The sequence below is a fragment of the Lactuca serriola genome, chromosome 5 (genome assembly GCF_051521515.1).
Source record: "Lactuca serriola cultivar US96UC23 chromosome 5, Lser_US96UC23_V15, whole genome shotgun sequence".
Lineage (NCBI taxonomy): Eukaryota > Viridiplantae > Streptophyta > Magnoliopsida > Asterales > Asteraceae > Lactuca > Lactuca serriola.
In genome coordinates this window covers 244341613-244353579 of record NC_136412.1, presented here as the reverse complement: position 1 = coordinate 244353579, position 11967 = coordinate 244341613, and the positions used below count along the sequence as shown (strand labels likewise).

At 31.6% G+C, this 11967-nt stretch overlaps 1 protein-coding gene across 1 annotated transcript; it reads right to left on the bottom strand.

Annotated features, from left to right (window-relative positions):
• Nucleotides 1–201: 201 nt before the first annotated feature.
• LOC145053889 (NDR1/HIN1-like protein 13) lies at nucleotides 202–7725 on the bottom strand. The gene is made up of 2 exons (XM_079002014.1): nucleotides 6919–7725; nucleotides 202–514 (listed from the first exon to the last, which is right to left on the bottom strand). Exons 1-2 carry the CDS (start codon nucleotides 7588–7590, stop codon nucleotides 428–430), a joined length of 759 nt encoding a protein of 252 aa, XP_078858140.1. The 5' UTR covers nucleotides 7591–7725; the 3' UTR covers nucleotides 202–427.
• Between the last annotated feature and the right edge of the window lie 4242 nt (nucleotides 7726–11967).

The following is an 11967-nucleotide window of genomic DNA, read 5'->3' as shown; positions in this document are numbered from 1 at the left end:
AAGTTTTTTGTTCTATCATAATTATATTACAAATTGTAATAAACGTGCAAGGATCTTGTTTTTCAAGCATTAAACGTGGTTAGTTATTAAAAAGATGGAGAAAACAAACATGTAAAATAAAGAAATTCGAATTCCCACATTAAGAAACTTTTCTGAATTATTCAACCAAATTGTATTCCTTTTTAGCTAAGAAATTTAAAAGACAAACAAAACATGTATCGCGTGGATTACTTGAATATATATTTTTTTTTACATTTTTTATAGGAAAAAGACAAAGCGATATATTCCGTAATAAATTATAAAATGGAGAAATTAATTTAAACCTCTTCGTTTCTAATCTATCTGGATTCTATCCCAAGTGGTAATTACTGGACTAATTTGTAACTAAATCGAGATCCAAATCTGGACCGGGTCGGGTCGGGTTGGGTCATAATTGCAAACCATCGAATCCACATTGCTTGTAAGCTAGTGACTGCTTCCTTGGGCTTATGGCTATTGCACAGTCTATTGACACCTGCGAACATATCTCACATTACTATTCAAATTCATATACCATCGTACACTTGTTATTTACAAAAACTTTCAATTATTACTATTATAGCGTATATTCTTTTGTTATCATTTTTGTCATAATAATCGTTACTAAAATCGAACAATAAATAGGAGAAGAAAATAGTTAAAATCTCCAACTATGACAATTGTCCCATATATATATATATATATATATATATATATATATATATATATATATATATATATATATATATATATATATATATATATATATATATATATATATATATATATATATAGGGTTAGGTTCATGTGAGACGGCCTAATTTTGTGAGACCGTGAGACGCACTTTTTTATTTTTTTAATTTTGTTTTAGTTAATTCAAGTTCCGAAAATAATATTTAAATTTTTTTTTTGGATTTTTCCATTTATTTTGCATTTTAAAATAATTTTTTAGAATATGTACAGTGTAATATTCTATTAGAATATTTCACGTATTTTTCAAAAAAAATGGAATTTATTTTTATTTTTACTTTTTTATTATTTTTATTTTTTTTAGTTAATTCAAATTCCGAAAATAATATTTAAAAAAAGAATTTTTAGATTATTCCATTTATTCTGCATTTTAAAATTATTTTTTAGAATATGTCAGTGAAATATTCTATTAGAATATTTCACGTATTTTTCAAAAAAAACGGATTTTTTTTACTATTTTTTATTTTTTTAGTTAATTAAAGTTTCGAAATTAATATTTAAAAAAAGAATTTTTGGATTTTTCCATTTATTTTGCATTTTAAAATTATTTTTAGATTTGGTCTCACGGTCTCACAAAATTAGAATGGTCTCAAATGAACCTGAACTATATATATATATATATATATATATATATATATATATATATATATATATATATATATATATATATATATATATATATATATATTAGTTGCGAAACCTATGTATTACATGAGTTTTTAAATATGAATGCCTAAATATTTAAAAAGTTTGAATTTATTAAAAAATAAGAAAATATTGAATTATTAAAATTGAAGTGTATTTTTCCTTTTTTAAATTTAAACATATAACTTAGATAAATAAACAAAGAAAACTAATCGGGATTTAATTTTGGATATTTGAAATTAAATGTAAGTCTATTAGTAAAATTAATATCCATTTATTATTGAATTTATTCTAATTATTATATTAAAATATTATGTGAAATTTAATAAAATAGAAAAATTCACAAAAGGACACATAGAAAAAAATTAATTCAAAATAACCATAAAAAAACATTTAGCAAATTGAATTAGAATGTAACAAAATATATATATATATATATATATATATATATATATATATATATATATATATATATATATATATATGCCAAATAAATAGGTAACTTGTAATACCTTTTATGATTACGTCTTTTGAAAAAAAAAACAAATTAAGTTTTGAGAAATTAAATATCCTTTTATTTTTTGTTGGTACTACCTTCCTATCTATTTTAGATGGTGAGATGTCATTAAATTTAATTTAAATTTGATTGAAATATTAAATTTGTACATTTGTCATCATCTTAAATATATAAGAAGAAAAAATTAGGTACAAAATGCAGGAGAATATTTAATTTCTTTTAAGTTTATTATGATGTAAAAAAAAGGAAAAAGTATATAAATAAAGAACAATAGATTACTCTCCTACGTCGTAATTCAACCTTTCCACTTGTAATGTACAAAAAAAATTAAATTAAGGTTGATCACTAAAGTAACAAAAAGGTTTTCATCACAAAATTCTCATTTTAAATATTTATAATAAAGTAATCATCTTTATGAATAGTTCACAATACTTACTGCTCAAAAATCATTGCAAAATTCATGTTTTCTTGAAACTGATATAAAAATTTGTGAGAATAAAATTTTCTTTAGTTCCTTTTTATTTTTTTATAATTAAAATCATTTGTAAAACAATTTCACATGTTACAAAAATAATAGTCATATTGTAATACATATTTATAATTAATTTATGATAGAAATCAAACTTTTTGGTATTTTAGTAATTAACCCAAAAAAGGTTTGTTCACAAATTATTTTCCAAATCTAATATAATAAATGAAGATCAATTTTGCCACATATCAATCTCTTATAAGTTTTGATACTTGTCATTTTGTGATATTTTTAAAATAAAATAAAATCCACATGTCAATTTCTAGATTATTCAATTTTTAAAATTAAAGTCACATAATATTTACATGTATATATGTAAAGTATTAAATATAGTAAATGTGATAATAAATTGCAATTAATATGTTTTTTATTCCTTATTTAAAAATTTTATTTTAAAATATATTTATTGTTTACATTTTAATATTTGATCTTTTTTTTAATCAACCCGTGTATTACGGGTTTTACACCTAATACGCCTTATAGGGGCTAATCACAAAAATGATCATATGATTCTAGGAATGATATACGAAAATAACACCGCTGTTGAGCATTTATTGATTTAACCACATTTTCGAAATGAGGCTTTTTAGACTCAATCAATTTTGTTTGAAGTAGTTTTATGTCATAATAAAATTATGTTTCTGAAAAAAGAAAATACATTTCAAATTCAAATATTGGATTTCGGACTATAAATTTTAGACAAAGTAAAAAAAATGTAATTCGAAATTTTTAGACTACGTAGGAAATCTAAATAATAAATCCGGAATTTCAAAAAAAAAATTACTGATGTCTAACAAAATGAAAAAAAAGAAATTCAATAACATAAAAATAACATAAAAGTGCAATTTAGTTGAAAACCTAGAGATAGTAAACATTGATGTTCCGAAATATTAAAAACATTTCCGAAATAAAACAAAAATTTAAAGAAAAAAATAACAAAAGTGAAGTTGAAAACCAAATGATAGTAAACATTTCAAAATTGAAATGCAAGAAAGAAATTTTTGGAAGTATTTAGTGCAAATGAGAGCGAATGGTATGGGTCTCGACGAGGAGCGACGAGACTGACGTGGCGGTCTGCGACGCCATCGTAACGTGGGGAACACCCCCCCCCCCCCCCCCAAGTCGTTGCATCTTGTCGTCCGGATCTCGTTGTCATGGAAACGAATTGTGACGCACAAAATTTAGCCGTTGTCATATTATACCGTTTGATAACGGTCAATTTCAAAAAAAAAAACTTACTTTTTACCGTTTATATATATATATATATATATATATATATATATATATATATATATATATATATATATACTTTATTTCAATTTTTATATACCTTTCTCTCATTCTCTCTATATCTTATACACATTTTTCATTAAAATTTCAAATAAATGGAGCAATACCCAAATACCCCCCTCCATCATCAAACTCAAACACAAACTCGCCTCTCGGATTTGCGGGGTATGAAAATTATTTCAACTTTTTGTCGTCTCAAGGTTAACCACAAATACCATACCAAGATGCCGCTTTCAATCCTGCTTCACCGTCACTGCAATTTCCCAACTCACCTTACGTTCAACAAAATCAATTTGGTCAAAACCCAAATTTACAACAAAATCTTTTCTCTACTTTTGGTTCGATGCTACAAACAACCAATCAACTGTCGCATACAACACAACCATCAGTTCAAGTGGAAGCGGGAAGTAGTAAGAAAGGGAAAAGGAAAGGAAAATCAATAGCGGTTGAATCGCTTTCAATCTCGCTTCACCGCCACTGCAATTTTCCAACTCACCTTACGTTCAACAAAATCAATTTGGTCAAAACCCAAATTTACAACAAAATCTTTTCTCTACTTTTGGTTCGATGCAACAAACAACCAATCAACCGTCGCATACAACACAACCATCGGTTCAAGTGGAAGCGGGAAGTAGTAAGAAAGGGAAAAGGAAAGGAAAATCAAAAGGGAAATCAATAGCGGTGGAATCTGAAAATGCAGACGTTCCACAATGGTGGACACCGGAGGAGGAATACGCTTTGACGACAGCTTGGTGTGCTACTTCAAAAAACGAACTTCGCAGAAATGGAATGAAAAAAGGAGCTTATTGGGGGGGGGGGGGGGGCGGTGCTCGACAAGTTTCACGCTATTTTAAAGAAAAATCCGTATCGCAACAACGACATGTTGAGCAACAAATTGGGTATGATAACTAAGCGGTGCAGCAAATTCAACGGTATTTACAACCGGTTTGAGGCGCAACAACAAAGCGGAACCAACGACTTCGATTTGTTCAAACTGGCTAAGGAACAATATCGGGTCGAAATGGGTCATGTTTTCGACTTTGAAAAATCATGGGAACTGTTGCGAGCGGATCCAAAGTGGAATAAAACACCTACATCGTCGGAGGTTCAATCCCAAAGGTCTCGCAATTCTAGCTCGATCGACGTGTCGGACGCACATACTAACATCGACCTAAACGCCAATGACGATGAGATCCCAGATGATATCCAAGAGATATCCCCACCGCGACGACCGCCAAAACGCGACAAAGCGAGGCGCGCTGCAAGGCATGCGGAGGAGGTGGAAACGAGAGCAAAAGATGCGGCGGAAATGAGAGCCAAATTCGACGAGCACAATTTATTAATAAAAGAAAAAAATGAGTTGAAACGTCGTCATTTGGAGTTCCTGGAAATGAAAGCTCGGGAGAAGCAGGAACAAAAAGAGAGGAAACTAATGACACATCAGTTGTCAATTCTTCGGACAAGTGAGGAGGGTTTAGCGCCTGCTGATCTAGCGGTGCTACAAGCGATGAAGGAACAAATTAGGAAAAAATATTTGGGTTAATTAGGATTAGTGTGGTATTAGTGGTAATTTGAATGGTATTTTAGTTATTAATTTAGGTTTAAAATTATGTTTTTTTAATTTTAATCGGAATTTTAGATTTTAAATATTATGTCTTTTTTTTTTGTTTTTAAAATTATATGTTTTATAAAAAATATATTAGTTATTAAAAAAACACAAAAAGAAAAAAAAAACGAAAGCAAAAAAAAAAGTAAAAAAAAAAAAACAAAATAGTAAAAAAATAGAAAAATAAAAATATTTATTTTCAAAAAGTTGGTGTTGCATCTTTTTGTCCATTTCTCCACTTGGTGTCATAACACCATTAGCTTAGGTGTCATGTGAGGTGACACAACTTGGTGTTGCACCTTGCTGCCCACACCCAATGCTTTGAGAAAAATCCAACTTTTGTGAGACATGGGTAATCTTTAGACTTAATAATTATTTTAGAAGATGTTTAAAAGTTCAAACATTTTTTTACGGACACGTAACATATAGCTTTTGAGAGCTTTCATTTATTTATTTTTTTTTTAAAAAAAAAAAGGAAAACCATGTTCGATAGTAGGAATTTATATGGCCATTTCCAAAAAAAATATAATTTTTAGTTAATACAAAAAATTTTAAATCCGATTGGTAGAAAAACTATTTCAAGTAACGTTTAATAATTTTTTTTAGAATTTTGCAAATTGATTTAATTATATTTTTGTTTAAAATCATTGAATTGTTTAGATAAGTGTAAATTTATATATTTTAAAAGTTTTCGATTGCTTTCGTACACTCATACACAAGTAATCGAACACAGATAAAATCTATATCTTTCGACTACCATTTTTTTTTACTACAGAAGACTCATATATTCTCCAAAATCTTAATTTTTGTAATTATTCGTCTTGTTCTTACTTGAGTAATTGGAAATAACAAGCAATACCCACTCCCAATGATTGCGGAGACAATTTTCACAGTCATGTGACAGTGGGTCCAGGCCACCACAGTATATATTTAGGAAACATTCCTCCTCGAGGCTCTCTTTTAAATGCAATATTCCATTTTTTAAACATGTTTTATCTAAATTAAGATCCTTTTAAACAAAACACATCAACTACACAACTTATTTACCGAAGTATTATTATTTTGATTTAATGTATCATGTAATAACATCTCTCAACATATAATAATATCTTTCAACGAATAAGTAAACAAAAAATAACCCCATTCAATATAATGTACCACTAATGTATATATTACGACAATTAACAAACAAACAACACCACTTAATTAAAATTAAAAAAGATAACCCGATTCAATATAATGTACAACTAAAGTACATAAGTAGTGGTTGTATTATAATAATGCATTTCATTATTGGTGACTTGGTGTATTGGATGTTTGTGGTATTAATTATTCATTACTCTTCCTTTATTAAAACCAATTAGTAAACTTAATCACCCATTTAAAGGAAAGTTATTTGTTTAATCCTAATGAGGCTTTCTCTGAAGGAGTGCATGATTAGATTAGCAAAAGGTACGTGGGACATGGGCTTTTGACAAAAGCCAGAAAGTTCAAAGCAAAAACAGAGAGTCTTGTGTGAATGTGAAAGGGAAAAATTGAAAAATCAATATGAAAACTGCTAACCTGCACAGCGGGTGAAGTTAACCCAATGATCCGAATCTTGGCCCTTACATCACCCATGATCCGAAGTTCGACCCGGTCGTTAAGCGTCGCGTCTCTAACTAAATCAGCAGCATCCGTCTGCAACAGATTCACTCGATCCACCGTCACCGTCGTCTGCACCTCTCGGATGCTGTGAGCAGGTTGGAAAAATCCGGGAACGGTGCCCCGACCCAAAGGAATACCATGGTACATGATATTGAATGTCGACTCCTCGTACTTGATCCCGACCTTGTTGTCATTTTTGGCGGTGAACATCATGCGAATGGCAAGGGATATAGAGGCGGAGTTGGGAGAATTGACGGTGGCCGAAGGAGGATTTGCTGCTGAGAGGCTGATGTATTGGACACCGACTTGTTGGAGATTGAATTCGGGTTTTTTGGGTTTGACGGCGAGGAAGATGACGAGGACGACGGCGATGACGAGAAGGGCGAGGAAGGAGAAGAGGAGGAAAAGGCAGCAGCAACAGCCTTTGATTGAGGCGGAGGAGGAGGAGGAGGAAGAGTTTGGATAGTAGTGTTGGTTGTGGCGTGGGTGGTAGTTTAATGGTGGCGGTGGCCGTGGACGGATTGTGTGGTTTTGGTTTTGGATTTGGTTTTGGGGGGTGGTGGTGGTCATTTCAGTACCGGAGGTCATCGTTTTGTTTTCCGCCGACGAAATGTAGGCGGTGGGGGTGCCGTTGAGAAATGAGTAAAGCTATGGAGACCCGGCACCTCTCTTTTATTCTTTCTTTTCTTTCTGCTCAGTGTTCATTTCTGGGCTTTTCTTTAGGGGGGGGGGGGGGGGGGGGTGAGTGAGAGTGGAGTGAAAATGGCAATGGTTGTGTATTTTAAAGATGAAAGTTCGACTAATTAGGAAAAATATAGAGAATATATTTCAAAGTATAATAAGCAAATTTTGGAACTCTAGGCATACTTTTAGTAACCACTTTTATTTTATTTATTTATTTTAAGTATTTCTTTTTTATAATCGGCTTGGTTTTAGTATAACATGAAAGTTCCACGTAAGGCGGTAAGGGTCGTAAGGATATTCATATTTCGGGTAAAATTAAGTCAGGTACATAATAAAACTCTTTTTATTTTAGGGATTTATCGGTGGAACCTCATAAAAACCAATCCTATTTTTATCAAAATCTTAAAAAAATCATTATATTATTTTATTTTTTAGTATATAAAAACGCTTATATTATTTGAAATTCTTATTTAAATTTTTCTATACTTAGAAAAACCTAATTTATTTTCATGAAATAATTAAAAAGACCATTATATAATTTTTTGTAATGCATTTAAACCTTCATATTTTTTTGAAATTTTTTAATCTAATAGGTTGTAACAATCAAAACATTGTGAATCGATTACATAACATTTTTAATTATCTAGGATTTACCGAGCTCAATGCCTTAAATGATATATTTTAAAAAATATAAGAGTTTTAACATTCATTTAAAAAAAGTATAAAAGTTTTAGCGTACAAAAAAATTATATAGTGGTTTTTTTAAAACTTTGATAAAAATATGTTGGGTTTTAATAAGGTTTTCCCTTTATTGGTAGATGTTAATTTGAAACAACTATATTTTGTAAGATAGGAAGATTAAATCTTAGTCTTTGATCAAAAGTGATATTATGATTCATTAAAAAACATGATTAATACTAATTAATCTAATTAAATAGTTAATTAGGATAGACTAATCATTAAGTAAATTTAAGATGATCAAATATGATATAAAATTAGCATCATCTTCATGTCATCAAAAAATCATGGAAATCGATTCTTCTACCAAGATATTCGTTGGATCAACATTTTTTGTTCTTCAATTCACTATGATCGGTCTTCTATCTCCTTAAATCTTCTATTCTTTCAACCGATAATCAATTTGAGTTGGTCATTGCTCGAACAATGCTAAATCATAGCTTTTAAAGTTGCGATTTTTTTGTTTTTCGAGTTCATGTTCTTCATTCTTCTACATCTACAATTGATAATCTAGAATGATTGAGGTTTATGTTCATCTATCGACATCAAAAATTCATTACAAGATTGTGATCGATTTTAACTTTGTGATCATCAATTTCATCCAAAGTAGAAGTTCAAGTATTCAACGATTTCTGCTAATCTTCATCTTCAAAAATGCAATCTTTCAAGCTGTGATTTTTATTCAACATCATGAATTCATCAATTTATCAAGGTTTGAGTTTGCATAGCTTTCATTGTTACTTGCATATAACATATTCAATTTTTTACCTAGTAACATGAACTGATTCAATCATCAAGCTATTAGCAATTTCTCTAATTTATATATCCATGATTCGTGATTTCAACAATCAAACATCATTTGTTGAATTTGTTTAACCTAGAGCACAATTTAACCTATGATATGTTATTTGGCAATACATCATCTGTTTCATAGTTTGATTTTAAACTTTCATTCAATCAATATGTTTTTTAGCAATATGTCATCTCTTTGTTTTTCATTAACATCATCTTGGTGATAAGTTCATGATACTAGATATTATTCTTATAGAATATTTGATATATATATATATATATATATATATATATATATATATATATATATATATATATAATGATAACTGTTATGGATGACTTAGATATGCATGACATCGAAAATAATCATCTCAATGAAGAAAATCATTAATTCGGTTCTAATGATTCAAAGATTCATAATGAGGAAAATAAATTAGAAAATCAAGGTAATTTTGTTAATTTTTACTTTATGTCATGATTTAATCAGTTGATCAAGGTGTGAGTTTTCATTGCTTTCATTTTTACTTGCATATAACATATTTAATTTTTAACCTAGTAACATGAACTAATTGAATCATCAAACTATTAACGATTTCTCCGATTTATATATGTGTGATTCGTGATTTCAACAATCAAACATCATCCGTTGAATCTATTTAACCCAGAACACAATTTAACCTATAATATGTTATTTGGCAATACACATTTTGTTTCATTGTTTAATTTTAAACTTTCAGTTAATCAATATGTTTTTCAGTTATGGATGATTTAGATATAACACCCGGGATCCAGAAGGCTAATTAAGGAAAGAAAAATCTTCAATCAAGAGGGCGACTCATCGAGTTGAAGGGTGAGAACTCGACGTGTTTGAATAATTGGGCACGTGGGAATTTAAAGACCAACTCGACGAGTTGGGGAGGATCAACTTGACGAGTTGGACGGGGTTTGGGAAATCCTAGATCCAAGATTTTGCACCCTATTTAAACACCTTACGCTTTAGGGTTGATGAGTTATAAAAACTGTTAGATCGATTAGATCTTCGTAACAGGTAAGTAAAGAACGTAAAAAGCAAGGAAATAAAACACAAGTATGGATCACAATGAGTCGAATGATTAGATTACTCAATCCTCAGCAGAGCTCGACTAAGAACTTCCGCTGTAGAGGACTTCTAGGGTTACAAAATAAGAACGATGAATATGCTGAACAATACTTCTCTAATCGTTTCTAATCATTACGTTCTAGGATGCATGCAAGCATCTATTTATAATAAACCCTACAAAACTCACGGATGGACAGGCCCATACCGGAGATAAACATGGACTAGCTAACGAGCCCAATAGACGCAACACAATACTGGACCTAACAATCTCCCCCTTTGCGTCAATTTGGAGGGAGACTATCGTTTCTTCTTGCTTGGACCAGCAGCGGGAACCTTCTTTATTGTATCAAACAGACGTGAGATAAGTGCAAGGATAGTCTGTCTGAAGCGAATGTACCATTGAATCATGTCATCAAAGTACTTTATATCATCCGCTGTGTTCTGCTTGCACCGATGGATGATCCCCAAGACGTGTTTCAAACAAGCAGTGGTATAGAGATGTTTGTCTGCCAAGGCGAAAAGACATTTCTATCCTTCGTTTCTGGTAAACATGACGGAGTTTCTCTTTGGGTCAATCTTCCCCATCTGCATCATGTTGAGATCACTGGCAGAGCCAACAGGAGATATGGTAGGCTTTTTCTTGAATACGCTCGCTATCTCCTGATCCATCAGGGCAACTTCCATGACATAGCATACAAGCATCCTCTTAAAGTGGTCGATGATCGGACCATATTCAGCTTCGTTTGTAAGAAGGATGTTGTTCGAGATAATCCAGTCATGGGGATTAAGGTTGGGAAGATCTGCAAGTGAGATGGCATGTTCGGTCTTGGCAGATCCCCGTAGTATCTTGAACCGAACGTTGGTGAAGTTGCCTTCCCTGTACGGCTTTAGGACTCGAACATTGACGATTTTCTGAGCGCTCCAAGTTTGATATTGTGGTTGAGCTGCCCTTAGATAAAATTCGACTAAGACCCGATCAACCTTTGGATGAGGATGAGGGAAATCAACAATGTTGTCAAAGGCATGAAAGATAAACGCCTTTCGGGTCAGTGGCATATCGAACTGAGAATCAACAGTGTTAGAACGATCTAAAGAGATCACGGGTTCTAGCCACAAGATACTGGGTGTTTCGATGGCTTCTTTAATCAGTTTCTCAAGAGTCCAAGGAGGAAAAAGGGTTTTCCTGCTCTCGAGAAGGTCGTGGGCTTCTTTTTGTCTCCTTTCGGCTTCTTCAGCCTCTCTAGCCACACGAGCGCTGATGTCAGCCTCTTTATCTCGACCCTGTCGCTTCAAAAGGTCGGCAATTGTCTCCTTATCATCATCGTGACTCTCCTCAGCAATTTTCTTGCCTTTGTCTTTCACACCGGAACCTGAGGCTTGGCCTACTGGAGGAGGTTCGTTTGTATGAGTTGATGTTGAAGTAGGAGGTGGTTGAGACACTTGTTCTTTTTCTCCCCCTTGTTTCGAAATGGACACGAAATCAAGGAGCCCTTCAATTTTGCTGAGTAGAGAGAGGGCGGGAGCAAGCTTCTCTGCAAGGTCACGCCTTACAGAATAATTGAGGATCGGGTCATGTGCTTCAAGGATGTTTGAGATAGGTGAGTGGACATCCGAAACACACGATTTAACCACCTCTCTTTCAGAGACTCAAT